This window comes from Lepus europaeus, chromosome 11, assembly GCF_033115175.1.
Source record: "Lepus europaeus isolate LE1 chromosome 11, mLepTim1.pri, whole genome shotgun sequence".
Classification (NCBI taxonomy): domain Eukaryota; kingdom Metazoa; phylum Chordata; class Mammalia; order Lagomorpha; family Leporidae; genus Lepus; species Lepus europaeus.
Genome location: NC_084837.1, coordinates 69,991,206 through 70,018,020, shown reverse-complemented (window position 1 = coordinate 70,018,020; position 26,815 = coordinate 69,991,206). Strand labels below are relative to the sequence as shown.

At 40.2% G+C, this 26,815-nt stretch overlaps 1 protein-coding gene and 1 long non-coding RNA gene across 7 annotated transcripts in view; one reads left to right on the top strand and one right to left on the bottom strand.

Annotated features, from left to right (window-relative positions):
* Nucleotides 1-26,815, top strand: part of LOC133770147 (uncharacterized) — a 122,845-nt gene that overhangs the window by 30,648 nt on the left and 65,382 nt on the right. The gene's annotated exons all lie outside the window — the stretch shown is intronic.
* SLC12A1 (solute carrier family 12 member 1) overlaps nucleotides 1-26,815 on the bottom strand; it is a 96,270-nt gene that overhangs the window by 6,032 nt on the left and 63,423 nt on the right. For all 3 annotated transcript variants that reach the window (XM_062205856.1, XM_062205854.1, XM_062205855.1), the window contains exons 19-23: nucleotides 22,151-22,233; nucleotides 11,606-11,749; nucleotides 7,136-7,267; nucleotides 6,792-6,903; nucleotides 4,994-5,080 (exon numbers count right to left, since the gene is read on the bottom strand). In XM_062205856.1, the coding sequence (XP_062061840.1) occupies nucleotides 4,994-5,080; nucleotides 6,792-6,903; nucleotides 7,136-7,267; nucleotides 11,606-11,749; nucleotides 22,151-22,233 (558 nt within the window). The remainder of the gene's footprint in view (nucleotides 1-4,993; nucleotides 5,081-6,791; nucleotides 6,904-7,135; nucleotides 7,268-11,605; nucleotides 11,750-22,150; nucleotides 22,234-26,815) is intronic.

Below are 26,815 nucleotides of genomic sequence, written 5' to 3'. Positions count from 1 at the left end.
TCTTTTTGGCCTATGGCTTTTAATTCAGCATATACAATAAAAAGTAGAATTTAACCACAAGAGCTTTTTAGTTTCTCCTAGCTCAATTATTTTCTCATTAACTTTGCTTTTGTACTCCCTTTCACCCTTGCCCTACCATATTTATAGATAATGTTTCTATGATAAAATGCCTCCATCAAGACTTGCTGATATTTTATGAGTAGTTGAAAGATTTACTAAAGGCAATTTAAGGGCATTTAACATTAGTCTCCAACATGGAAATCACTGACAAATTATTTTTCCACATGCATATAGCCTGATGAATAGTGACCAGGGGATAGTTGTTAATGGTGGATAAGGGATGTCTGGTCATGAAGGTATATGTGAGAGCTGAAACAGAGCCAGTTGTTAATCTCTAAGTCACAGTCTCTGTGCTCTGGCTGCATTAACCCAAAGAAAGAGTTCTCTTTAAAACACGCAGAGCAGTTGCCTTCTTTAGGTTATCAAAAACATACCATATGTGCTACCAATGGCCACATGTGACATAGGAATAGTTATTGCCAACACTGGATGTTTCGCTGTTTCATAAAGTACTATGGCATTAGTTTTGGCAGAAGGCTACAGAGAGGAGGGTGGGTCCTCCAGCACATCCCTTCAAAGGGGTGGCTTCTTTTCCTTGCACTAGGGTACATTAGCTGCAAGTATTCTTCTTCTTTTTAAAGATTTCATTTATTTATTTGAATGGCAGAGTTACAGAGAGAAAAGGAGAGAACGAGAGATAGATCTTCTATCCACTAGTTCACTCCCCAAATGGCTGCAATGGCCAGGGCTGGGCCAGGGTGAAGCCAGGAACCAGGAGCTTCCTCCAGGTCTCCCATGTGGATTCAGGGGCCCAAGCTCTTGGGCCATTTTCCACTGCCTTCCCAGGCAAATTAGCAGGGAACTGGACCTGAAGTAGGGCAACCAGGACTGGAACTGGTACCCATATGGGATGTTGGCATTGCAGACAGCAGCTCAGCCCGAGATGTCACAGCGCCGGCCCCACAAGTATTTTATTTCAGTAGAGATGGAATTGTCCCCCTCTGCATCTTCCTCAAGATCTTGAAATGGCTGAGAGAACATCTCTTCAAAATTTTGAAAATAAATTCATTTATTTCTTGAGGGAGGGAATGAATTCTCCTTATGATAGGATGATGAGAATATGTGAGATTTAGATACCAAGACAAAAGCAAAAAAAAAAAAAAATGCCTTTCATACTATTGCAGCAAGGTACCATGGGACAAAGGTCAGGGTGGTAAGATGAAGAGGCCCTGACTTTGACAGATACTCAAAAGATGAAAAGGTTTAAGTTAATGGAAAAGGAGGTACCTCAACATCCTCGGTGATGAACAAGAGAGAAAGAACGGATATTAAGATGGTGACCATGGCAGCTGGACAGAAACAAGTAAGAAAGAAAGGGAAGGAAACAAGGGCTTGGTAGAGCAAACCAGATTGATGAGTAAAGAAATAGAGGAATTTAGGAACACATTTATAAGCAAAGATAGTCCTTAGCTACTGATGAGATGAACAACAGCAATAAGCATTTGCCTGCAAGATGTGGGTGACTAATTTGTGTCCTGGCTTATGAACTCCAAAACCAGTAGGAATCATAGTGAATAGCCTCTAGGCAATAGAGAATGGCCCAGTTTTGCAGATTACTGGTAGGGTTGACTCGGCTACTAAGGGGCACGTACTAAGGAATTGTTGGGCCTTCTGTATTATGAAAGAGAATGCATTCCTTAGAATTAGAGCCATAACATGAACCTGGTTGATTACATCACTGCAAATGCCAAGGGGCAATGACTCAGGGAATTAGAATTCTTCTGATGAAAAGTGGAAAGCTACCAGATATTATTGTATGATAACCTGGTTCATATAAGACTGTTAATTCTATTTACCAAGGAGATTTATAAATGTAGTCTTAATTTTTCTTAAGTATTTGTAATTGTAGAAATATAATGGAAGGCATTAGAAGTATATATGATATAAGGAAATATCACAAAGTAATAACCAGGTTTACCCTGTCAATTGTTGCCTTCTTATCACAGTGAAAGTGTTTAGTAAAGCCATTTTAACTGAACCATAGCCTTGGAGGAATCATGAGTACCTTCAAAGAATGTGAATTTTGTCTGGTCAATAAGACTGTATCTTAAATATGAATGATTTTCAACAAGGTGTTAAGTTTATATAGGATAATAAAAAAATCCAAAGAAGGGAAGAAGCAAAAAGACTTGAGGATTGTAGAATTATAATCCATCAAGAATTGCAAGAGGAAGGAGAAATGGTGGACAACAGAATAGGGAAAATGTCCAACAGAGCAGTAAGGATGTATGGCATTCTGGAGACTTTGTATTTCTGTGCACTGCCCCGGAGGCCCTACTCTTCACCCAATCAAATGTACAGGCCAGCACTGTGACACAGCGCGTTAAAGCTCTGGTGTGAAACACTGGTGTCCCATATGGGCACCAGTTCTAGCCCTGGCTGCTCCTCTTCCAATCCAGCTCTCTGCTATGGCCTGGGAAAGCAGTAGAAGACAGCCCAAGTCCGTGGGCCCCTTCACCCACGTGGGAGACCAGGAAGAAGCTCCTGGCTCCTGACTTCAGATCAGCTCAGCTCCAGCCATTGAGCCATCTGGGGAGTGAACCAGTGGATAGAAGACCACTCTCTCTGTCTCTACCTCTCTCTGTAACTCTTTCAAATAAATAAAATAAATCTTTAAAAAAATTAAATGTACATAATTATATCTAAATGTAAAAGTAGATACGATTTGGTCTACAAACTTGGGCAACATTTTATAATTGTTAGATTAGACTCTAAGTTGTTCATTAAATTTACAATTAGCTAGGATTTCCACACAATCTTCTTGCAACTTTGGTATTTCCTATGAAGATCTACCCTACAAATGGGTTTCAAATACCATTGTTGTGAATTGAACATTTGTGTCCCTCCAAATTTCATATTTTGAAGTGTTAACCCGATGGTATTTGGAAATGGGGCCTTTGGGTGGTATTTACATTTAGATACGGTCATGAGGGTGGGCCCCTGAGGGGATTAGGATATTTTTAAGAAGAGAAAGGGGGCTGGCGCCTTGGCTCACTAGGCTAATCCTCTGCCTGTGGTACCGGCACCCCGGGTTCTAGTCCCAGTTGGGGCGCCGGATTCTGTCCCAGTTGCTCCTCTTCTAGTCCAGCTCTCTGCTGTGGTGTGGGAGGGCAATGGAGGATGGCCCAAGTGCTTAGGCCCTGCACCCGAATGGGAGACCAGAAGGAAGCACCTGGCTCCTGGCTTTGGATTGGCGCAGCACGCCGGCCGTAGTGGCCATTTGTGGGGTGAACCAACAGAATGAAGACCTTTCTCTCTGTCTCTCTCTCTCTCTCTCTAACTCTGCCTGTTTAAAAAAAAAAAAAGAAGAAGAAGAAGAAGAGGAGGAGGAGAAAGGGATCACACCTCTACCATGTGAGGAGGTGGCCATTTGCAAACCAGGAAGATGGCCCTCAAAGGCCTGAATCAGTCAGCACCTCTATTTTGGACTTGCTAGTCTTCAGAATTTAAAGAGATGTCTTATTTAAGCCACCCAGCTTTTGGTATTTTTTTAGCAGCCTGATGAAGATGATAGTGGAGTTGATGATAACTCAAGAGAGTTAAAATGATATTGTTCCAAAAATATTTACTTAAACTTTTTTCAAAAAATTATTTATTTGGGAGTTGGGGCAGGGGTTGGTGTAGGAAAGAGAACAAGAAAGTGAGAGAGCTCCCATCTGCTGGTTCACCACATAAATGCCCACAGTAGCCTAGGGGTTAAAGCTAAGAGCTAAAGTTGGGATTTGGAAACTCAATCCAGATATCATCCATGGATGTCAGGGACCCAACTAATTGAGCCATCACATTCTGCCTCCCAGATGCATATTAGAAGAAACATGAACTTGAGAAACAGAGCTAGAAATTGAACCTACACACTTTAATGTGGGATATGGGTGTTCTAACCAGTGGCTTAACCACTAGGCCACATACCTGCCCCCACATTTTAAAGGTATTTAAAATTTTTATTTATTTATTTGAAAGGCAGAGATATACAGAGAGAGAAAAAAAAACAGAAAGACAGAGATCTTCAATATGCTGGCTTACTTTTCAAGTACCCACAGCAGGTGGGGCTGGTCCAGGCCAAATCCAGGAACCCAAAACTCAGTTCAGGTCTCCCATGTGGGTGGCAGGGACTGAAGTACTTGATCCTTCATCTGTTACTTCCCAAGGTATGCATTACTAGGAAGCCAGAATTAAAAGCAGGGCTGGGACTCTAACCCAGGCACTCTGATTGGGATGTGAGCATCCCAAGGAGCATCTTAATCAATGCACCAAACACTGGCCCTTTGAGGATAATAAATGAATATTACAATTATATCATTTTCTTTTGGAACCAATACATTTCTTTTCCAGGCTTCAGATAGTTTTAGAAATCCTTCTCTCTTATGAGCTTTGGCTCATAAGTCTTAAGCTGGGCCCTTCATGCCTAGAAGCTAAAATGGTCCTGGAGGGTTGGTACTGTCATTGTGCCGAGAAAACACAAGCTGTTTATACATCTTCTCCATCAGAACTCCCCACCCAAGATGCCTCACCAGTAATACTGAGTAGGAAACTAACCTTGACTGCTCAAGTCAGAACAGTGTGACCTTGTGCTTCCTGGTACTCTTGTCACTTTAGGGATCAAGAATAGGAAAGGGAATTCTATTGTGTGACACACCAACCTGTGTTTCAACAACTTTCCTTCCAAGCTTAACTTTATCATAAAGCCTAAGCCTTTTCTTTTTATTGGAATGTACTTGTTAGTTCTTTGTCATGATTACTTGAAGGCTTTTATTAAATTCTATCAAGAAGTCACTGTAGTAAATACATAACATTTTTATTCTTTGATAATCAACACCAAAGAGAATGAGAGATTACTGTGGTTAATCAATGGATCTTGTTAAACATTTCATACCTCTCCTTGTTGGGCTTAATGTTGATATCACCAATGATGTGGATGTCTGCAAATTTTATCCTGAATTTGCTCAAAAGAGAAGCCATTCTGAAAATGGAAGAGAAAAACACTTCATCATTGTGTATTTAACTATTTTCAATCAAAGATGTTTTGTGTTTGAGTTAAGATATCAAAAGCAATCATGCCTTATTTCAGCTTAGTTTTAAGACAGGCTTTATGGTTAGTGTTTGATTTTCATTACCATACTTGTTGGGCACATTAAATGTAGACCAAACTATTCCACTGCAAGTGTAAAGAAACTCCTGTAAGCACAGAGAGTAGAAACAGTAAATCTAACTGCATTCATGTGCCAGGGAAGATGATGCAAAGCCATGCACATTCACTTATTATTTAAAGGAAAGCCAGTAAATCTTAATATTCATTGACTACTATCTAGCTGATAATTTTTATAGTCACTGACAAATCACTGACAAACTAGTAATTATCATACATTACATGGTTATATGTTGGAAGTCTTTATCCTAACAACTTATAATTGTGATATGATTTCAGGTTTATGGGAAAGTTGCAAGTATAGTGTGAGTAACTCCCAACATCACCAGTTGTTTGTATTTTGTCCTGTTAGACTTGTCATTCTCTTTGTATCTCTCTTAATCTGCTGATTTCCTCCATTTTTGTATCTATTTATCTATCTATCCAACTTTAAAGTATCTTGCAGATATCAGGCCTCTTCACCCTTAAATATTTTGGTGAACATTTCCTAAGAACAAGGATATTCTCTTATACCAATAGAGTACAATTTGAGAAATTAAAACATTCAACATTTATGTCATACTATTATCTAATCTACAAACTATCTTCAAATTTTATCAATTGTCTGCAAAAGATACCAGGGTCTTTAAGAAATATAAATTATTATAAACATGTTATTTTCAATTTCACCATGATTCTTTATGAGAAATTAAATATATATGATAAAATATATGAATATTGCATTGCTGCAACTAAAATAATATATTTACATACTCATTAATACATAAGTATATATTTATATGCAGTTACAACTTCCTGAGAAAAGAGAAAATATCCAAAATTACTTAATAAAAGTCTGTCATTGTTTTGTGATTTCTGGACGACAGAGGGCTCAGGACTACAGTATATCACAATGGACCAAGAGCTGCTACAGAGTGAGTCTCCAGATTTCCACCAGAGCCTCCTGGATATGCCATGTTCTGGGCATGCTTATTATTCTTAGGGCCACACATTTGCTCCCAATGGTAGATGAATGAAATAGACACAGACTTAGAATGAGGAAACTTTTCCAAACTGTACACAAGCAACTGAGGATCAGATGTATTTTTTGACTGTTGTGGACTCTTGCAACCCCTTGGTAGCAGGGCTGGTGCACCCAAGACTTATCTCTCCATCTAGTTCTTCGCTATTCTAAGAGTGACTGCCATGAATTAGCAGATTTAGATCCCACACATGAACACAAATTTGTTCATGCTCTTCCTTTCTTGAATGTGTTTATTCATCAGAACAGAACACACATTATACAAGGTGGGGTGACACTCAACTTTCTTTTTGAAAGCATTTGTGGCAGAAGATAGGAGGACTTGAAGATAATGATTAGAAAAATTATGCAAATAGTTTATTGAAGAGAAAACCAAGTAAACATGTGTCCCATTATGGTGGGTGTGTCTTTCCATCTAGTTTGCCCTAAAAATTTCTCAAGAATTAAAGCATTAAGGCAACAAACATCTGAAATAACCTAACACAGGAGTGGTAAGCTACTTACGCGATTTTTTCTTCTTCAATGCGATTAATCTTCCCTCCAACATAGATTCTTAATTTACAGTCTTTCCATTTTTTTCTGAGAGTCAAGATATAGGGGATAAGGAGTGTTAACCCTGCAATAAAGAGTAAGTGATGACAGAAAGGATGAGTGAATCTAACAAAGAACACGAATAACTATGTATCTATTTATTCTCATAGTCATAGTTCTTAAATAATTTACAAGTTTTTGAGAATATAGAAGGATTATTCTTTAACTGGCATTGTTTTCATATACCACCCCATGTACTTTGTTAAGTTTCTCAGAACAGAAATTCTACTCCCTAGGGTATATTCTGGAAGCTTTACCTCCATCATCAAACAACCACCAAACATCAATTGTGCCTTTTCCTTGTTTCTTTTTAAATTGAGTGCTGGCTTCCACCAGTTTCTGGTTGAACTCTCCCACATGCATTGACTGGATTGTGTTAATGCTGCTATCTGAAAGAGAAAGTGATACATCTATTTGTCTTTTGAGGATAGAAGCAATATAACTTTCCAATAAATCTATTGATGAAAATAGAGGAAGAGTCATGAATCCATGTTTTTTATCTCTGTGAAGAAAAAGGACAAATCTCACATGAATTTAGATAACCTCAAATAGTTAAATTGGTTTCATGGTTACAATTTTCCTTACAAAGCAGTGGATTATTTTCAGATCCTTCATAATCTGTCTCAGATTAGAACTATTTTTTATGCATACAATAGTACCTAATAATCTAATACAATAACCAAAGTATTCCAATTTTCCTAAATCTCAGATATAAGCCAACTTAATATTTTCAGTTTTTTTGTGACAGAAGATGTAGTGATTGGTTTTCTGGAAATACACAATAGGATCAGATGTATTTTTAACAAAAAAGTTATTTATTTGAAAGAGTGGCAGAGAGAGAGAGAGAGAGAGATCTTCCATCCATTTGTTCACTTTCCAAATGGCCATAATAGTGGGACCAGGCCAATATGAAGCTTGGAGCCAGGAACACCATCCTGGTCTTCCATGTGGATGGCAGGGGTCCAAGTACTTGGACCATCTTCCACAGCTTTGCTAGGAACATTATCAGGTAGCTGGATGGCTGCTCCAATATGGGATACCAGCATCACAGGATGTGGCTTAACCTGCTGTGCCACAACACAGACCCAGAAGTGTTCTTATGTTAGAATTTATTCATTCAAGCACAGTTTTAGTATAGATTCCATGAAAGTATGGTTTATAAAATTTTTCAGAGACTATGTACAATTTGAGTTCCCTATGATTATTTGGTCCTGTGGTCGGCCTGGCTTACTCCTCTTTCCTCTTCTCTCCTCTCCTCTCCTCTCCTCTCCTCTCCTCTCCTCTCCTCTCCTCTCCTCTTCTTTCCTTTCCTTTCCTTCTTTCCTTCCTTCCTCCCTTCCTTCCTTCCTTCCTTCCTTCCTTCCTTCCTTCCTTCCTTCCTTCTTTCCTTCCTCTCTCTCTCTCTCCCTCTCTCCCTCTCTCTTTCTTTAAGTTTTCTTTATTCATCTGAAAGGCAGAGTTACACACAAAGAATGAGAGAGAGAGACAGGGAAAGAGAAAGATCTTCCCTCTGCTGGTTCACCTCCAACCCCACTCCCACCCCACTGCACCCCTCCCCCCGCTACCCCACAAATGGCCACAATGGCTTAGGCTGGGCTAGGCCGAAGTCAGAAGTCTGAAACTCCATCTAGGTCTTCCCTGTGGATGGCAGGGGCGCAAGCACTTGGGCCATCTTCTGTTGTTTTCCCGGGTGCATTAGCAGGGAGCCACACTGGAAGTGGAGCAGCTGGGAACTCCTATGCGAGGTTGGAGCTGGGGCTCCTATGCGAGGTTGGAGCTTAACTTGTGTTACAATGATAGCCCCTCCTGTTTTATCTTCAAGAAATCTTATGAAGCTAAGGTAAAGCCAGTTGAGCTGTTTGAATATTTTTGAATGAGAGGGAAAAAAAAAATCCAGGGATAGGTATTTGGCTCAGTGGTTAAGGCACTAGACTGGGAAACCTGCATGCCCTATTGGGGTGCCTGGATTTGAGTCCTGACTCTATCCCAGCTCCAACTTCCTGCTAATGGATACTCTGAGAGACAGCAGGGCTGTCTGAGATGGCTCAGTTTGTTGGGTCTGTACCACCCGTGTGGGAGACCTGGATTGGGTTCCCAGTTCTCAGCTTCAGCCTAACCCAGTCCTGGGCATTGTAGGCATTTGGGGAATGAACCAGCACAGGGGAGCTCTGTCTGTCTCTCTGTATGCATGTCCTGTCTATTTCTATTCTCTCTAACTTTGAAATAAATCTTTAAAAAGAAAGGAAAATCCAGAAAATATTGAAAGAAAAACTATCCTTACTTCGGTTCTAATTAAGAGTGGATATAAGGTTGGCGCCACGGCTCACTAGGCTAATCCTTCGCCTGCGGCACCGGCACCCCAGGTTCTAGTCCCGGTTGGGGCGCCGGTTCTGTCCCTATTGCTCCTCTTCCAGTCCAGCTCTATGCTGTGGCCTGGGAGTACAGTGGAGGATGGCCCAAGTGCCTGGGCCCTGTACCTGCATGGGAGACCAGGAGGAAGCATCTGGCTCCTGGCTTCAGATCAGTGCAGTGGGCCGGCCGCAACGTGAAGTGGTGGCCACTTGGGTGGTGAACCAACAGAAAAAGGAAGACCTTTCTCTCTCTCTCTCTCTCACTGTCTAACTCTGCCTGTCAAAAAAAAAAAAAAAAAGAGTGGATATCAAATACTTTAAAAATTTTAATGCAATTTCCAGCCTAACATGGGTACAATGAAAGTGTACCAGGGAACTAGGCCAATGTTTGAGAGGCCCTTGTCCCTCTCTGCTAGTAGGTTTTCTTTGCCACACTATATATATTATATCTCACTTCTGTGTCTTTGGAAGCTGTGATTTCATTGCTCTGTTTCAAAGAGGTGGTGTCAATGTAGTGCTTGGAGTAGAGCTGACAGCCTCTTCAGCGCTTCCTCTCTGATCTCCGGGGTTCTGAAGATGCTTTGTTCTGTCTGTTGCTGTTTCCATGTTTTGGGCCTGTCAGTTCTGAAGCAATTATCTTGTATTGTTTTTCTATTGCTAGGACTGCTGAGGGAGAAAGTAAATTTATTTGCAAAATGGACCAAACTCTGCCCTCACTTACAAGCAAATCAAAAAGCATCCCCAGGACTCTGATGAGTGCCTAGGGGCAGGGTTGGTCTTGATCTAGAACTCCAAAGAGCTGTCAGCCAGAGCAGTGAATGGGCCCACTTTAGAGCTGTGTTTGAACTTTTAGATACTGAAAATAGCACATAACATTATTTTGCTTTTCTGAAGAATGAGACATGCTGAATTTCAGAATACATTTTTTTTTCCCAAGCAAGTATTGTGACGCAGAAACAGGCTTCCAGAATATATAACAAATCCTGCTTTCTTTAATAAGAACATAAATGCTCCCCGCCTCCCCATTACATAGAGAATAGCATTTGCCTATGCTTTTTTGAGGTTTCCCTTGTCTTTTCATATTGCACCACTTAATAGGGCAGATTTAATGGTCAGCTAACTTTTCTCACAAATAAAACAATAAAATGGAATGGAAAGAAGACAGTAGTTAGTATTCAGAAGAGTCTTGTTCTCATTTTTGCACTCTCAAAGTCCTGATGTAGCTTCCCCTTTAGATTCAAACATATTTTCCTAGAAAATGTCATTTTAAGGTGAGCAGTAATTAGTAGGCTCTCCCAAAACCTATGGGATTCCTGGGAACTTGAGAGTATCTCTAATATTTGAAGTGGGAGAAATATGTGTATTTCACATCCTCTTCTGTAAATATATAAAAATGTTAAATTACAGGTGAGATTTTTTATCCCTGAGCTACAGCAGAAGAACAAGCAAACTGAACCAATACAATTACTGGGTAGGAAATGGCCTCTTTGAAGCATTGGCCACCATCATTCTAGACTGGAAGCCTGCTAAATTTCAATTTGGATCTTGCTATTTGACTTGGAGACTCTTCAGAGAAGTGAACGTCCCCCAGTCTCACACTAGAGTATTACTTTATTTAACAAGATGACATTTGTGCCTGAAGTGCATGTTAACATTGTAGTTTTCTACCAGTAGAGGTCACTGTGGATTTTATTAAGCTCAAGTTGCACTATTTTTTGGAAAGAAAGCAATTTAAAAAAATCAGGTTTTGAATCAACTGTTTTTAAAACCCACAACACGCTCTCCCAGCCCTTGGTCCCTGTTTCTGGGATATATGCCAGACCCTCAGAGAAAAATGTACCACTCAAACAAAATCTATAGGAAATTAGTATTAATGAAGTTCTAAACCCAGCATTCTGGTGTGTGATAAAGACATTTTTGAAATTGGGGTTCAAGTTGGATCCCCTATTTACATATACTAGTCAATTTTTAAGTCCCCTGAATTTCTGCAAGATAAGAAAGATGTAAATTTAAAAGTTTGGGTACTGGTTCTTAAATGTTTATACCTTTTCTATCTTAACTAAGATATTTCTATTTTGTGGCAATTAATCTGCTTAAGCATTGTATGATTCCCAAACCAAATATGATGATTTTTTTTTCAAATATGATGATTTTAAAATAAAGTTTTTATAAAAAGATGGTACAAAGTACTTAAACATGTTTATCAATGTCAATGGTGTCTACTTCTTACTCAACCACGTACTTGAAATAAATCTTTCGGTCCCTTCCTACCCTGAATGCCCTCAACATCTTAGATGCTGACCTCTGACCCTTTACAGATGCTCAAATAATCACTTATCTTGTAGTCTTTCTTGTAGATTTGTAAAAGGTACTTACCTTTCTTGGGAGTTGGTTTAGTGATGTTCAGCTTGCCAACTTTCTTAAACAAGCCCCGGATACCTCCATTTCCTTCTTCACACTCATTATCTTTGATAGTGGCCTCCAATGCCAGTCTTTCCTGTTCTAATTTCTCTAATTCCTCTGATGGAAGAAGATAAAAATCACCTACTTAATTCAGACCCACAAGTTTCTAGGAACAATCTTGTAAACTCTAAGTATTTAAAATGATACATTTGTGAAGCAATGATGATTTATGAACAATGTGATTTTTTTCAGAATGATTATTTAAAAGTAATATATTTTAGTAAATTGTATTCGGAAAGTAGTAACAACTTGCTTAGAAAAAGAGCCCAATGTGTTAATTTATGATCCACGAAAAAAAGGGCAAAAAAGGCTGTATGATGCCACCCTTATTCACTACCATCCAAAAACATACCAACAAAAAACTTGACCCACTCTGTGTAATGATCTTGTGCACTCTTAGCTACTGATTTATGGACCCCAGTGACTGTCAGATGTTTTACATCTGGACGGGAGAGAAATGCAAAAGTGTGCTATCATGTATGAAGCCCACAGCAATGCCTCCTGAACTGAAATGAAACTAGAGTGCGAGCATTAAGGAAAGATAGCCAGGTCTTCTAAGAAACCCTGTGGTCTCTGAATACAAATTACAGTGAAACATATTCATCACCAATTCCTTCTATTAAGCAAAATACTTTGTTGGGAGGGGTGACCAAAGTCAAAGAAACTCAAAATCTGAGGTTTCTGTGGGTCAGAGTTCAAATCGCTAAAAGTGGGCTTATGACATTGGACTATGGAACAAAACTCACACTGTGCAAAGTCTCCTGCCCAAGGTTTAGACCCACTATCAAGCTTTAATGTTGTGTTTGGCTGTCTTTCACCTTTTCTGGATTCTGATTGTGACAAAAATTGTCTAGCTTCTATGTCATGCATTGAATCCCTCTTTGACCTCAACCTACATTGGATCAGGGCAAATACTTTTTTTTTTTTTTTAAAGATTTTTTTTTTTTTTTTGGACAGGCAGAGTGGACAGTGAGAGAGAGAGACAGAGAGAAAGGTCTTCCTTTTGCTGTTGGTTCACCCTCCAATGGCCGCTGGGGCCGGCGCGCTGCTGCTGGCGCACCGCGCTGATCTGAAGCCAGGAGCCAGGTGCTTCTCCTGGTCTCCCATGCGGGTGTGGGGCCCAAGGACCTGAGCCATCCTCCACGGCGCTCCCAGGCCACAGCAGAGAGCTGGCCTGGAACAGGGGCAACCGGGACAGAATCCGGCGCCCCGACCGGGACTAGGACCCAGTGTGTCGGCACCGCAGGTGGAGGATTAGCCTATTGAGCCGCGGCACCGGCTCAAAGATTTTTCTTATTTACTTGGAAGGCAGATTACAGAAAGAGAGAGAGAGTGAGCGAGCTTCGGTCCACTGGTTCACTCCCCTAATGGTTATAACCGCCAAAACTGGACTAGGCTGAAACCAGCAGCCAGGAACTCTATCTGGGTCCTCCTTGTGGGTGCAGGGACCCAAATGCTTGAGCCATCTTACACTGATTTCCCAGATGCATTAGCAGGGAGCTGGATTGGAAGTGGAGCCTCAAACCAGTGCCTATATGGGATGCTATCATTGCAGGTGGTGGCTTAACCTGCTGTGTCACAACGCCAGCCCCAAGGGTAAATACATTTTAAAAGCAGTCTTGTAACAGTGTTAAACTGGTGAGCCTTCTTGCTTACACTGGGGAAGGTGGCACTTTTGTCCAATTGCCTCATCTTATTGACCGCTGAGAACAGTGCCTGAGAAAATAAGCAATGTTCAGAGGGTAAAGGTAGAAAACCTACATTTGGTGTTCCAGAAACACTGGTAGGGCTTCTGTAAATGTCAGCCCCGGAAGCCTGTTGGCTTATCTATCTGTAAAGCTATACAAACTCTAGGTTTATCAATTATGTACTAACTAAGTCTGTCAGGACAACAACATCCCTAGACGATGCTCTTATTCAGCTACATGGAATTCTCTGGCCCCTTTCCAGGTCTTTGCAATTAATCTTTCTCCAGTGGCATGAGATTTAAGGTCAAATCGCCCATGTGATTTCCCCAAAGCTCCGAAGGTCCTCAAGATCAGCAGCTGTAGAAAATCTAAAAAATTAGACTGATCGTATTAAAGCTCGGACAGAAGTTTCTCACCCCTGACATTTAGGAATAAAGACAAGCTGCATTGCCCTGGGGGTCACACCAATTTTACTTCTGCTTCTGGCTCTATGTGACATTAGGCATGTCATTTACTTTCTCTGTGCCTCAGATTTCCCATCTGTAAAATGGAAAATTGTGCTCTTCTGTCTTCCCACTCTCTTAGCTTTGCAAAAATAATAAACAACTATTTCTGCATTGCACCTTGAAACTCCTTAGAGAATAAAGCGATGATTGCATTCTATAGTCAGTGTATTTATGCAACTTCTGGAAATGGGCCTAGCCATGTGAAGCAAATTGAGTATTTTGAGAAGCCTGGGAATCATTTTAGCAGTTTCTAGTGATCCCCTGCTTTTTGGGTGTCAGGGACTGTCCTGTATTTTATTCCTTCCCAAGCAACTCTGAGAAAGCTATTAATATTATCCCTATTTTGTAGATGAAGAAACTGAGGCTCAGAAAAGTTAAATAACTCTTCTGACACAACCTAGCAAGTTAACATGTTTTGAATGCAAGGAGGTCTGCTTGACTGTAAATCCTGTGTGCTCCTCACTAGGAAGATTTTGTAGCTGATTACCATTATTTCAGCATTGTTTTATTAAATTCCAGCTTTTCCACATCAGATGAACCTAAACAGGCTCGGGCCTACGGTGTAATGCCAAGTTAATCCCCCAAAATGATGACCCTTGGACATCTTACTTAAATGTTTGTTTATTTGTAAAGCAGAGAGACACAGAAACGTCATTTTAAAGGGAAGACACTAAAGATGTGGGTAGATGTGGGAAGCTGTCTTAGAGCAGCAGCACAGGCAGCTGGACTTTCTTATCTCTGCCCTGGGTGTCACACCATAGCTCTTAAGCCTTCAGGGGTGTTGCAGGGGGCGGGTAGATTTTTGCTAACTTCTTTAGGGACCACTACCAGGGTTGCCCTGGGGAGAGGGGTCTTTTCTCATTTTTTTTTTTTTGGCAGGCTTCAACACACCCTGTGATTAGCCATTAATTGCCATGCTCTTTGTCCTTTAGTTTGGACAAAGGCAGAAAAAAAGGATAAATCCTCTTTTGTAAAGAGAGTCAGCTGGCCGAGCAAGCTGGGAGCTGCTCCAACAATTTGCTTGCAGGTCTGTGCACAGCCCTTCCAGGACAGAGCAAACCGCAAAGTCCCAGGCTTGAGAGACAAAACCAAATTTTGCTTGAATGCTTCAGATTCAGCAGCTCCCTCAAAGAACATACAGACAGTGGCTGACAGAGAGTCTATTCTAAAAGCTGAAATCTGTTTGCTTTGCCATCTTGGGTTTCTAGGGTCCACACAGTGGTGTGATCCTTATCTCTGCAGTATTCTGTAAGTTCTTATTAGAGGTAATTCTTAATTAATCACTTGGTAGGTGATCTAAGGCCTCCTTCCATGCGCTCTCCTTTTCAAATTTCAGGGCTAAATAGAAATGATGTTTTAACTATCTGCTAGTCACAATTATCTGTGTGGTGTACTGCTTGATTCTGTTTGTGTGGGAAATTAAGAGTAGATTTTGTCAGGATGGGCATTTGGCTTAGCAGTGAAAGCGCCAGCATCCTATACTGAGGGCCTGGGTTTGCAGCAGTGATGGCTCAAGTGACAGGATTCCTGCCACCCATATGGGAGACTGGGGGACCGAGTTCTCACTCTGGCTTTGGCCCCAAGTGGGGGCTGTTGCAAGCATTTGGGATGTTAACTAGGAGATGAGAGCCTCCCCCCCAAATCTCTGCTTCTCAAATAAATTTTTAAAAATTCTTTAAAAACCGTCAGACATTACTTTCAACAGGAATACTGGCCATCTGGCTTGGAAAAGTCTACTGTTAGTCCACAAAGAGGAGTAAGCCATGGAAGTATCCAAGGGAGTATGAACTGATATTTGATTTCCACTGGGCTAACAATAAAAACCATTTCCCTGCCACCATCATTAGTATATTTTACATCTTTTTTTTTTTTTTTTTTGGACAGGCAGAGTGGACAGTAGAGGGAGACAGAGAGAAAGGTCTTCCTTTGCCGTTGGTTCACCCTCCAATGGCCGCCGCAGTAGGCGCACTGCGGCTGGCGCACCACGCTGTTCCAATGGCAGGAGCCAGGTGCTTCTCCTGGTCTCCCATGGGGTGCAGGGCCCAAGCACTTGGGCCATCCTCCACTGCACTCCCTGGCCATAGCAGAGAGCTGGCCTGGAAGAGGGGCAACCGGGACAGGATCGGTGCCCCGACCGGGACTAGAACCCGGTGTGCCGGCGCCGCAAGGCGGAGGATTAGCCTAGTGAGCCGCGGCGCCGGCCTATTTTACATCTTTTTAATACGAGAGGCAGAGAGAGAGTGTACATTCCTCTTTGCTGGTTCACTCCCCAGATACCGACAACAGCCTGAGGGGGGAGCAGCCAGGGACTGGAAACAAAAACCCTATCACTGCTACCTCCTGGGGTTTGCATTAGCAGGAAGCTGGAGTTATGAGCCAGAGGTGGGAATTGAAGTCAGATGCTCCAATGCAGGATGCAAGGGCTCAAGCTGCTGGCTTAACCACGAGACAAAATGTCCACCTCCATTTCATTTTTCATGTTCTGAAATTACAAAGCCCTTTCCATATATTATCTCATTTGAAACTAAGTGCAGATAGGGCTAGTGCTCCCACATTCTATTCCCCATTTATTATTTGGATCAGAAAGTAAAATGATTTGCTCATGGTTTCACAGTTAGTGACCCAAGTTTCCTGCTTATTCATCTCTACTCTTCTTCCTTGACATGCCCTGACTATAACATCTGCCTGTTAAAGGAGAACACAGCTGCATGTTTTTCAGAAACCATTCCTAGATTTCTTGATCAGAATTAATCTCTTCTGCATTTCTGTAATACTTTCATTCTAGTAATTATAACTCTATGAGAAGGAATAGAGTCTTGAGCTATGTTTTGTAACATTCATTGTAGACTGCAAATTCTTGGAGAGCAGAGCTTCTGTCATATTTCATTAACACAATTGTGCATTTACTGTGTGCCAAGTTCAATGCCAAATACTTTGCATCCACCATATCCTTTAAACAACAAATCTGCTTGATAGGGACTATACTTATTTCCATTTGAAAGTGTGACCAGGGCTGGCATTGTGGTAGAGTAGGTAAAGCTGCTACCTGTGATGCCAGCATCTCCTACAGGTGCTGGTTCATGTCCTGGCTGCTCCACTTTTGATCCAGCTTCCTGCTAATGACCTGAGAAAAACAGTGCAAGATGGCTGAAGAACTTGGGCTTTGGCACCAACGTGGGAGACCTGGATAGAGCTCTTGGCTCCAGGCTTTGGCCTGGCCCAACCCTGGCCTTTGGGGCCATCTGGGGAGTGAACCAGTGGATGGAAGAACCCTCTCCCCCATCTCTGCCTCTCTCTGTAACTCTGACTTTCAAAATAACTAAATAAATCTAACAATTAAAATTAAAAAAGAAAAAGAAAATGTGACCAATTGAAACACAGAGAAGAGAAGTAACTTGATCAAGATCACACAGTCAGAAAGTGTCAAAATCTGAACCCGGGTCTATCTATTCCAAAGTGTGTGTATGTTGGGCTTCATATATACTTTCTCACATTCTTAGCTCTCCCTGCTAGCATCTGGGCCCAGATTTACTCATGATAGGCACTCAAGAATTATTTGTTGAAATAAGTCAGAAAACTGGTCAGTCCTGTTGATACAGTTCAATATTTGTGAGTGTTATCTTGATAAAGGAAGAAAAGCAAGGACAGAGCTGTTAGGGAGAGAGTGTGAAAAAGGTATGTGGGTAGGAAGTAGGTTAAAAAGACTGCGATTGAAAGAACTGGAGTTAACACTGTGTACAAACTTATAGAAAGGGCTTACTGGAGCCGGTTGTAATAATCCAGGCTGAAGAGGACAGAAGGAGGGACAAGTGGAATTAAGCACAGGATGGTGAGGCAAGTGAAGAAGGAGACTTCCTGGGGAAGGAAAAGCACTTGGGAATCAGGGAGTGTGAATCACGTTGAATTTGAATCTTCCATTTTAGGTAATTCCATAGTAAATGTCACAATTTTAAAGCCTTGGGTTTGGCACATTGATTCATATGAGTATTTATGCCTTTGAGTTGATTCACCAAGGAAAGAATCACAATTTAATTTATAAAGCCACACTGAGAGACAGTGAGAATGAGAGAGAAGGAAAGTCTGCCATTTTCTCTCTTTGAAAAGTAAATTTATCTATTTTCATTTTCTTTGAAGGATGGAGAGGCAGAGAAACAGTGGGAGGGAGGGAGGGAGGGAGGGATCTTTCATCTGCTGGTTCACTGGTTCATGCCCCCAGATCCATGCAATAGTCATGACTGGATCATTCCCAAACTGCAGCCAGGAATTCAGTTCAGGTCTCCTGTGTGGGTGGCATAGTAGGAAGCTATGGGAAGCAGAGTTGGGCCTTGAACCTAGGCACTTTGATATGGGATGTGGCAGTCCCAAGCAGTGACTTAGCTGCTGTGCCTAATGTCTGCCCCCTGCACTTCTCTTTTTAAGATTTTCAGAGAATCCATTAGGTTAATTTATCTACTTCTTACACTAAGAACAAAGACTAATTCCTGAGTCATATCTTCATGCAAATGCCAAACCTACTTGAACAGAGGTTACTATATTTTCAAATGCTTTATAAATGGACTGTATAGTAACCCATTGGAGTATATTTTGAAATTCAATTTGGTTGTCAAGATCACCCCAAATGTTCTATCCCTAGTACTTTAAAAAAAAAAAAAACTTTTTGAAATAGGCAAGGGTCTATGAATCACAAATCTTAAGAATAGGGAGCAGTCAATTATCTGACAGCAGAATGGAGAGCAGGGAAACCCACCGGAGAATCACATCCCCTCCCATTTCATAGCATCTGCTTTCTGTTTTAATTATTAAATTGTGATTCCTTCCTTGGTGAATCAACTCAAAAGCATAAATACTCATATGAATCAATGTGCCGAACCCCAGGTGAAGTCTAGCTGCATTGAAGGCAGGAAGCAATCCTGCAGTGGTTGCCTTCCAATCAAGTAATTATTTACTACACTGCCATCTGTCTTTATTTTGCTAAGCCACTCGATCAGACACAGCAGTATCACCGTGCTCTGAAAAGGTCATAAATTGTACACTACTTAGATGGAATACTTGACCACAACATATTACAAATCATGTTTCATCACTTTATTTCCTAAAAGTACCATTTGGATTTTTTTGTTGTAGTTGCCAAACTTCCTAAAATACCCCTGGGAAGTGAACAATGTAAAACACATTTTTATGCTGTCAAACAATAAATTAATTTAAGAGAAATTATCAGTCATCAATATTGGATGAGTTGTTGCAATATACAATTAGATGTACTTTGGAAATTTATATTCATTAAATAAAAGTTTAATTAAAAAAAATACAATTAGAATGCTATGAGTTTGATCTTATTTATATAAAAATTATTCTCATATAAGCCTGTGATACAGTATAGAAATAATTGTCATTAGTGGTAAATTACCTATAAAGCTGATTTCTATTCACTGCTTTATTAACTACAGTATATGGGCACTCTGAATTGCTAATATTTTCTTTAAATTATAATCTGTGATGACATTGCAGTGCCTGTGTTGGAAAAGCTATGATGATAATCATTAACGTAGTATAATGCAATACTTAAGATTTATCAGGCTCTTATTAAGTCCTATATTGCAGTATAATATAATGAAATGCAAGCTTATTTCTTCCAATTCAAAATCTAATATGAGGTTTGTGTCATAAATTACATAAACTTCAAAATAATGCATGAAAATTGTGGTGCAAAGTTAATTTCTATCATTATGCTGTTGTTTTTCCTCATGCTTTTCATGTATTTTTGTTACATTGTTTTTGTTCACCCTAGATAGTTGGTACTTATAATTATTTTATTAGCATCCAACTGTATTTTCCCTTTTTTGACTAAGAAGCGGAAATATTTCAAACATCAAAGTTGATTTAAATAGGATATGTTCCTTGGGAAATTAAAAGGGGATATGGTTCACTACCAGGATTCTTTGAGAAATGCTTACAAAATTTGGTTGGTATATTGTTATATAGAAATAAACTGATGGTACATTTTGGTGGCTAGAATAATAATGGGTGGGTGCAATATTTTTCAACTATATCACATCTTTCAGTTTGAAAACACTAATACAAAATACAAAATAAATGTGAAATCTAAATACAAAAGATATTTTTGTGTTTCTCATTTTTTAGGGTGACATTACAGCACAAAAGCTAGAAAAAGAAATGAAGAGAAAACCTAGGGAGGTAAGGACAGAATGGTTCTCATAATATTAGGTTCTTGTAGTTGCCCTGAAAGTCAGCAGCAGGCAACCTCCATGCTAAGGGTCTTAAGTAATATATAGAAAAAGCTTTGTCCTATTCCTATATCTCAGATTCTACCACTGTCTCTCATGTTGGAAGTCACTGTCTTCTCTAGTTCTTCCTTTTCAAGGTAGAATAGTGGCCTCAAACAGCTCTGCGAATTACCAGCCTTGTGACTCTTGGGTAAGTCTCAATTTTATCAGCTGTGAAATGGAGGCAATGATAATAATTTCCTGATAGAGTAGTTGAGATGATAAATGATATGGGAGAACATGAAGTGTGATACATGGCACAGAGTAAATGTTCAAAAATGTTAGCTATTGTCGTTACTCTTTATTCCTATGGAGGCTTCCCTAGTTCAAAATGTTGTCTTCCTGTGCTTTGATTATTGTAGAAGTCTTTTTGAATTGTCTCCAGTCCTTGGGGTTGGCACTGTGGTGCAGTAGGTTAATCCTTTGCCTGTGTGCCGGCATCCCATATGGACGCCAGTTCTAGTCCTGGCAACTTCTCTTCCAATCCAGCTCTCTGCCATGGTCTGGGAAAGCCGTAAGATGACCCAAGTTATTGGGCCCCTGCACCCTCATGGGGCACCCAGAAGAAGCTCCTGGCTTCTGATCTGCACAGCTCCAGCCATTGCAGCCATTTGGGGAGTGAACCAGTGGAAGGAAGACCTTTCTCTCTGTCTTTCCCTCTTACTGTCTGTAACTCTATCTCTCAAATAAATAAAGAAAATCTTTTTTCGAAAAATGAGAATTGTTTCTAGTCCTCTGAGTCCTTACTGTGTGTAACTTAAAGAGTTTGGGATCTGAACCCCAAAGCTGACCACGTTGCTCCCTCACTTCTCTTTGCTGGCTCCTCGTTATATACAAGAGAAGGCACATGCTTACTTTTTAACATGGAAAATGAGGCTTTTCCAATCTGGGTTCTCCTTACATCAGCAGCTTCATAGTTCGGTATTGACTGCTTCATAGCTTTGACTTCACTCACACAAATCTGCCTCTGATTGCTCATTTATCCATCCTCATTTGTCTATATTCACGCCTCTTCATCCTTGCCAATGTTCTCCTCCTTACCAAGCATACCATTCCTCAAATTCTTTCCTCAACGTCCCCTTCTTCTGCATTACCTACTTAACTCCTGCTCATCACTAAATCACAAGTCAGAGGTAGTTTCCTCCTCTTTGGAGTTAGGTACCTCTTGTCTCATTCTCATAATACATTATTTGTACCTATTATCCACTAACAAATATCCATTTCCCTTTCCAGGCTGTAAGTCTGTTGAGGGTATAGACAGTACTTGTTAACCTCGGTCTACCTAGAACCTAGGTCTACACCATGCCTGGTATATAATAGGTCTTGGGAAAATATTCTTTGGTCTTAGTGTTATGTCGTCAGTAGTCTCTATTGTGAAGTTCAGCTAAAGAGATAAGTCATGGGTTCATGTCTGGAATTAATCTTTCAGTAACTCTTTAAACATGTTCTTTATTTCATACACAAAGGAAGTATGTTTAAATTCTGAGGCTAAACAAGTATACCAAATTCTCTACAGGGCTAAAAGCAGAGAATCACTAATCTGAATTAGTGTTTCTGTCTCTGACTTAGATTAGCAATTCACAGCATGATACAACCAGGCTCATTTCCATGTTAGCTACAAACCAGTTCACAGGCTCTTAGAAGCAAAATACATGTTTTTCTGAGGAAGGAATTAATCTTCATTTTCGGAAACATCTTGCAGAAATTAATTCAGCAGGTTATTTTACTGAAGGTGTTTATTTTCTTTGATGCTGGCTTTGTGGTTTTGTGATAAGAAAAATAATTGATGACTACCTAAAATTACTGTATATTCTGGTTAGCAGGACAAAGACCACTTGGTTAGCAACTGGAAAAGCACTGGGGGAAGTGCACGTGTGGGTTAGCACTAGAATGTAATTTTATCCCCACCACTAGAAGACCAATGTCAAGCACATAGTAGATGCTCAATAAATATTTGTTGGCTGAATAAAAAATACATACCTTGAACCTGAAGAACCTGAGAAATGTCAAACCCTTGACTGATTCTGACAATCACCACACCGATCTCAAAATCAAATGCATCACTGAAAGGAGAAGCAAAGTTGTTAGGGTTCTGTTTTTTTAATTATTTGAAAGACACACAATCACACAATCACACATGTACACATACACACACACAGAAACAGAGAGAAAGAGAGAGACAGAGAGATTGGTGGTTAGAGAGAGAGAGAGAAAGAGAGAGAGAGAGATCTCTCATTTGCTGGTTTACTATCCAAATGCCTGCAACATCTAGGGCTAGGCCAGGTTGAAGCCGGGGCTTGGGAACTCAATCGAATCTCACATGGGTTACAGGGATCCCATGTAAGAGAGCCATCTTACATGGGATCTCTACTTGAGCCATCACCTGTTGCTTCTCAGAGTGTGGATTACATGGAAGCTGGAGTTGGGACAGGGTCAGAACTTGAACCCAGGCACTCTAATATAGTTGTGGATTTCTCAAGTGACATCTTAACTGTTAACTGTCCCTCTTAGTAAATGTCTCCTTTAACACTTAAGTTTTGGGGCTGGTGCCGTGGCACAGTAGGTTAAATCCTCCACCTCTGGTGCCGGGATGCCGGGCGCCGGTTCTAGTCCCAGTTGCTCCTCTTCCACTCCAGCTCTCTGCTATGGCCTGGGATAGCAGTGGATGATGGTCTAAGTCCTTGGGCCCCTGCACCTGCGTGGGAGACCAGGAAGAAGCACCTGGCTCCTGGCTTTGGATCGGTGTAGCTCCGGCCATTGTGGCCATTTGGGGAGTGAACCAGTGGAAGGAAGACCTTTCTCTCTGTCTCTCCCTCTCACTGTCTGTAACTCTACCTCTCAAATAAATAAATAATAAAAAAAAATCTTTACAAAAACACTTAAGTTTTGGACATATATTAAACTTGTTTCTAGGTTTTTAATATAAAAAAACTTTAAAAATTCACTTTAGGGGGCCAATGCTGTGGCGTAGTGGGTAAGGCTGATGCCTGCAGTGCTGGCATCCCATATGGGTTCCAATTCAAGACCCGGCTGCTCCACTTCTGATCCAGCTCTCTGCTATGGCTTGGGAAAGCATTAGAAGATGGCCCAAGGCCTTGGGCTGCTGCACCTGCGTGGGAGACTGGGAAGAGGCTCCTGGCTCCTGGCTTCGGATTGGTGCAGCTCTGGCCATTGCAGCCAATTGGGGAGTGAACCAGCGGATGGAAGACCTCTCTCTCTCTCTCTCTGCCTCTCTCTCTCTCTCTGTCTCTCCTTCTCTCTCTGTAACTCTGACTTTCAAATAAATTAATAAATCTTTTTAAAAATTTCGCTTTGGAATATAGCCAAGAGATGATATCTTTTCTATTTGTTCTCCTTGTATGCCTTTTAAAAATATGTTTTGGGCAGAAGTAATAAAATCATTCACTCCACATAGCCAATTTTTTTCAGATAATACTATCAATTAGAACCCTGATTAAGGGCCTGTGACATAATTTTAAATAACTGAGTTGTTTTTATAAAGTAAGTAAAACAATCACCAGTATATTTAGAACAGATAGTTTACAGGATGCAAAGATCCTTTGAAAATATTATCTATCTTCTAACGCCCATGAGGAAGGTTCCTTCTATGACATTTCTGACATAAAGTTCATGGTTAAAAATGTCTCCAGTTTATATCAGAAATTTGGACAGGTCGTTTGGAGCAATGCTTTTCCCTGGCAACCTGTGTAGTTGAAGATGGCTCGTGTACCTTCTTTATATCCAATTCATTGGAATTAGATTATGTAAAAGAGAAATAAAAGCTCTCTTTTATTTCTGCTGCTGTAGCACATTTTTCTGGCAATAAATATAGAAGAAAGCCAATTCATAATTTCAGTCATGAACACTTTTTTCCTGGGTGAATGTTTTGTCTACCTGTTAAGATGCCTGCATCCTATATCAGAATGTCTAGGTTCAATGTCCAGCTAAGATTCCTGACTCCAGGTTCTTGCTGGTGTGGGCCCTGGGAGGCAGCAGTGATGATTGAATTAGTTGGGTCCCTGCTACCCATATGTGAGAGACCTGGATTGAGTTCTTGGCTCCTTGCTTTGCCTTTATGGCTACTGGGAACATTTGGGGAGTAAACCAAGAGATGGGAACATTTCTCTCTCTCTCTTTCTCTCTCTCTCTCTGTCTCTCACCTGCCCCACTCTCTATCTCCTTGCCTCTCAAATAAATAAATAAAAATGAAGCCAAATTTTTTTCTTAGGAGTTTCTTGGCTCAGTCTTCCTTGGGCCTGAAATCCAGAACCCCTTAGGATTAGACCACCCTCTCCCCCTAGAAAAATACAGTTTGTCATTATCCTTACCATATGAAAACAAGTTTCTGAGGGCCAAAGTGAACCTGAATTGTCTGATAATAAATAAGCTCAGTGAAATGTCAATATCCACTCAAAATTCAAACATAAATTACATAAATTACATTCACTTAACAAAAATAGATCCATTCTAGTACAAGTTGCCACAAAGTAAATTACTCATATAAAAATCTTGTTTCCAATTGTTGATTATAAAACACAGACAATGTGTTCCACAAAAAATCTAGATACCATGTTGGGTTGAGTAATAGATCCTCAAAGATGTCCCAATCACTAGACCCTGTGAATTTGTCTCCTTACATGTAAGAGTGACTCTGAAATGTGATTAGCTTAAGGTCTTTGGGATGGATTTTGTAATCACAAGCATCCTTAAAAGTAAAATTCAGAGGCAGGAGAGGAGGGCAAAGTAATGTGATGTGAGAAGAACTTGACCCACTGTTGATGGCTTTCAAGATTGAGAAGGGTGCTGTGAGCAAAGCTTACATGTGGGCAGCTTCTAGAAAAAGTAAGTTAGGGAATTTGTCCTAGAGCTTCCTGAAGGGAGTATGGCCTGGCCCACACCTTGACTTTTAGCACAGTAGATGTGTGTTACTTTTCTAACCCGAAGAACTGTAAGATGATAAAGCTGTGTTGTTTATGCTGCTATGCGTGAGGTCCTTTGTTAAGGAAGACATTGAAAATTCATAGAGTCTAATTAAGCCATTCTTAAGAAGAGACAAGCATTAAACATCTTGAATTCAAAGAAAGTGGCAAAACACTATGTTCTTGTAATAATATCCTTGTGTAAATAATTATACAATTATGTAACTCATAAAACAACAAAAATTTGGGAAGGGAAATGCAGTAGAGATGAATGATTGCCTGCCTTCTATATTCACCCTGAAACCTGGAAGCAGTCATTTAGCTTAACCAATCTGGCTATGTTTTATACTAGCACAAATCTGAGCCACCCTAACACTGCACTTTGTTACCAAGATCAATTATAAATTTTTTGTTATCCCCTTGGTTCAGTATTACTAGGTTTGGTTATTTTGTCCCCTTTGAATATTTAGAATGTTTAGGATGGTAGGGCGGTTGGTAGATGATCTCAATAATTCTGTATCAAATAATGGAGTCTTTGATTGAAGATCTATGCATTTCTATTTGGTTCCTTTTCTCCCCTCTACTTCCTTTGTTCCCTAAGTTGAAGATGAAAATTCACTGAAGAATCTGGATAACAAAGGGCAGATCTAACGTACCTCCAAGACTGGTTAGCAACTGACTGTGATTCTAAATATATTAAATGCTGTTTACTGAGCATACTAAAATTCTGGTCTTGACCTCATGGTTTAGCCTTCATCTACTGAACCAGCAGGAGTCAGCTGGCAATGCATAGCATTCAGGCTTTATATGTTTGGGAAATGATGCATTTAATAAATATATAGCTTCCTTACATTAGAAAGACTGTTAAGTGAATTTCTGTTTGGTCAGTAGTGCATAAAATTTCAGAAGATGAAAATTATTTTCTCATACTTCTTTTTAATAGAGCTAAGAATGCTCTTGTTATTACATCACATAAATCTGCCTAAAATAAGAACAAATGTGATGCTCATTATTGCTGGGGGCAGAGGAAATAGCCTGGTGTAAGAAGCCTGAAGCATATGATTGTTTTGAAAAGGTGAGGATTTCTTCCCTATAGTTGTATCGACTTTTAAGTGCAGTCGTACCTCTCAGGGCATGTTCTGTATGTTGTGGTGTGAAATCAGAGCCAAGTCAGAGCCCAGGATCCTTTCTTTTTGTTGACAAAAAAGATGACTGTTGGGCATGGATAACATTGCTTCTCTTGTCTGGTCAAGTATTTTCAAACCTAGAAGAAGGACTTGATTTTCTAAAATATATCTGTCTCTGTGTGTAGAATTCATTTTCTTTTACTTAAAAGCAGAAACCAAGTCAGGTAATCCTTTGGATATATGTATTTACATACACACAGAAACACACACACACAACACATGCATGCACAGTTTTGGAGGCAGTGTAGCACTGGAGTCATGTGTTTGAACTTTGTCCTGGTTTGGAATCCCAGCTCTGTGACTCACTAAGGTCTGTGAGTTTTCTGAATGTCACTTAATTTTTTGTTTCCATTTGTAAAACTTAACGTTTCCGTTTCCATTTGTAAAATTTAAGAACAATAATATTATTTCAAAGGTTTCTTAAGATAAATACATGGGATAGTTCATAGTAAGGTTTTTAGCCCGGTGCTTCCTAGTCTGTTAAGGTCTATTATATCATCTTATTTCCAAGAGTCTCCAAATGTTTAGCTGTTGAGTGA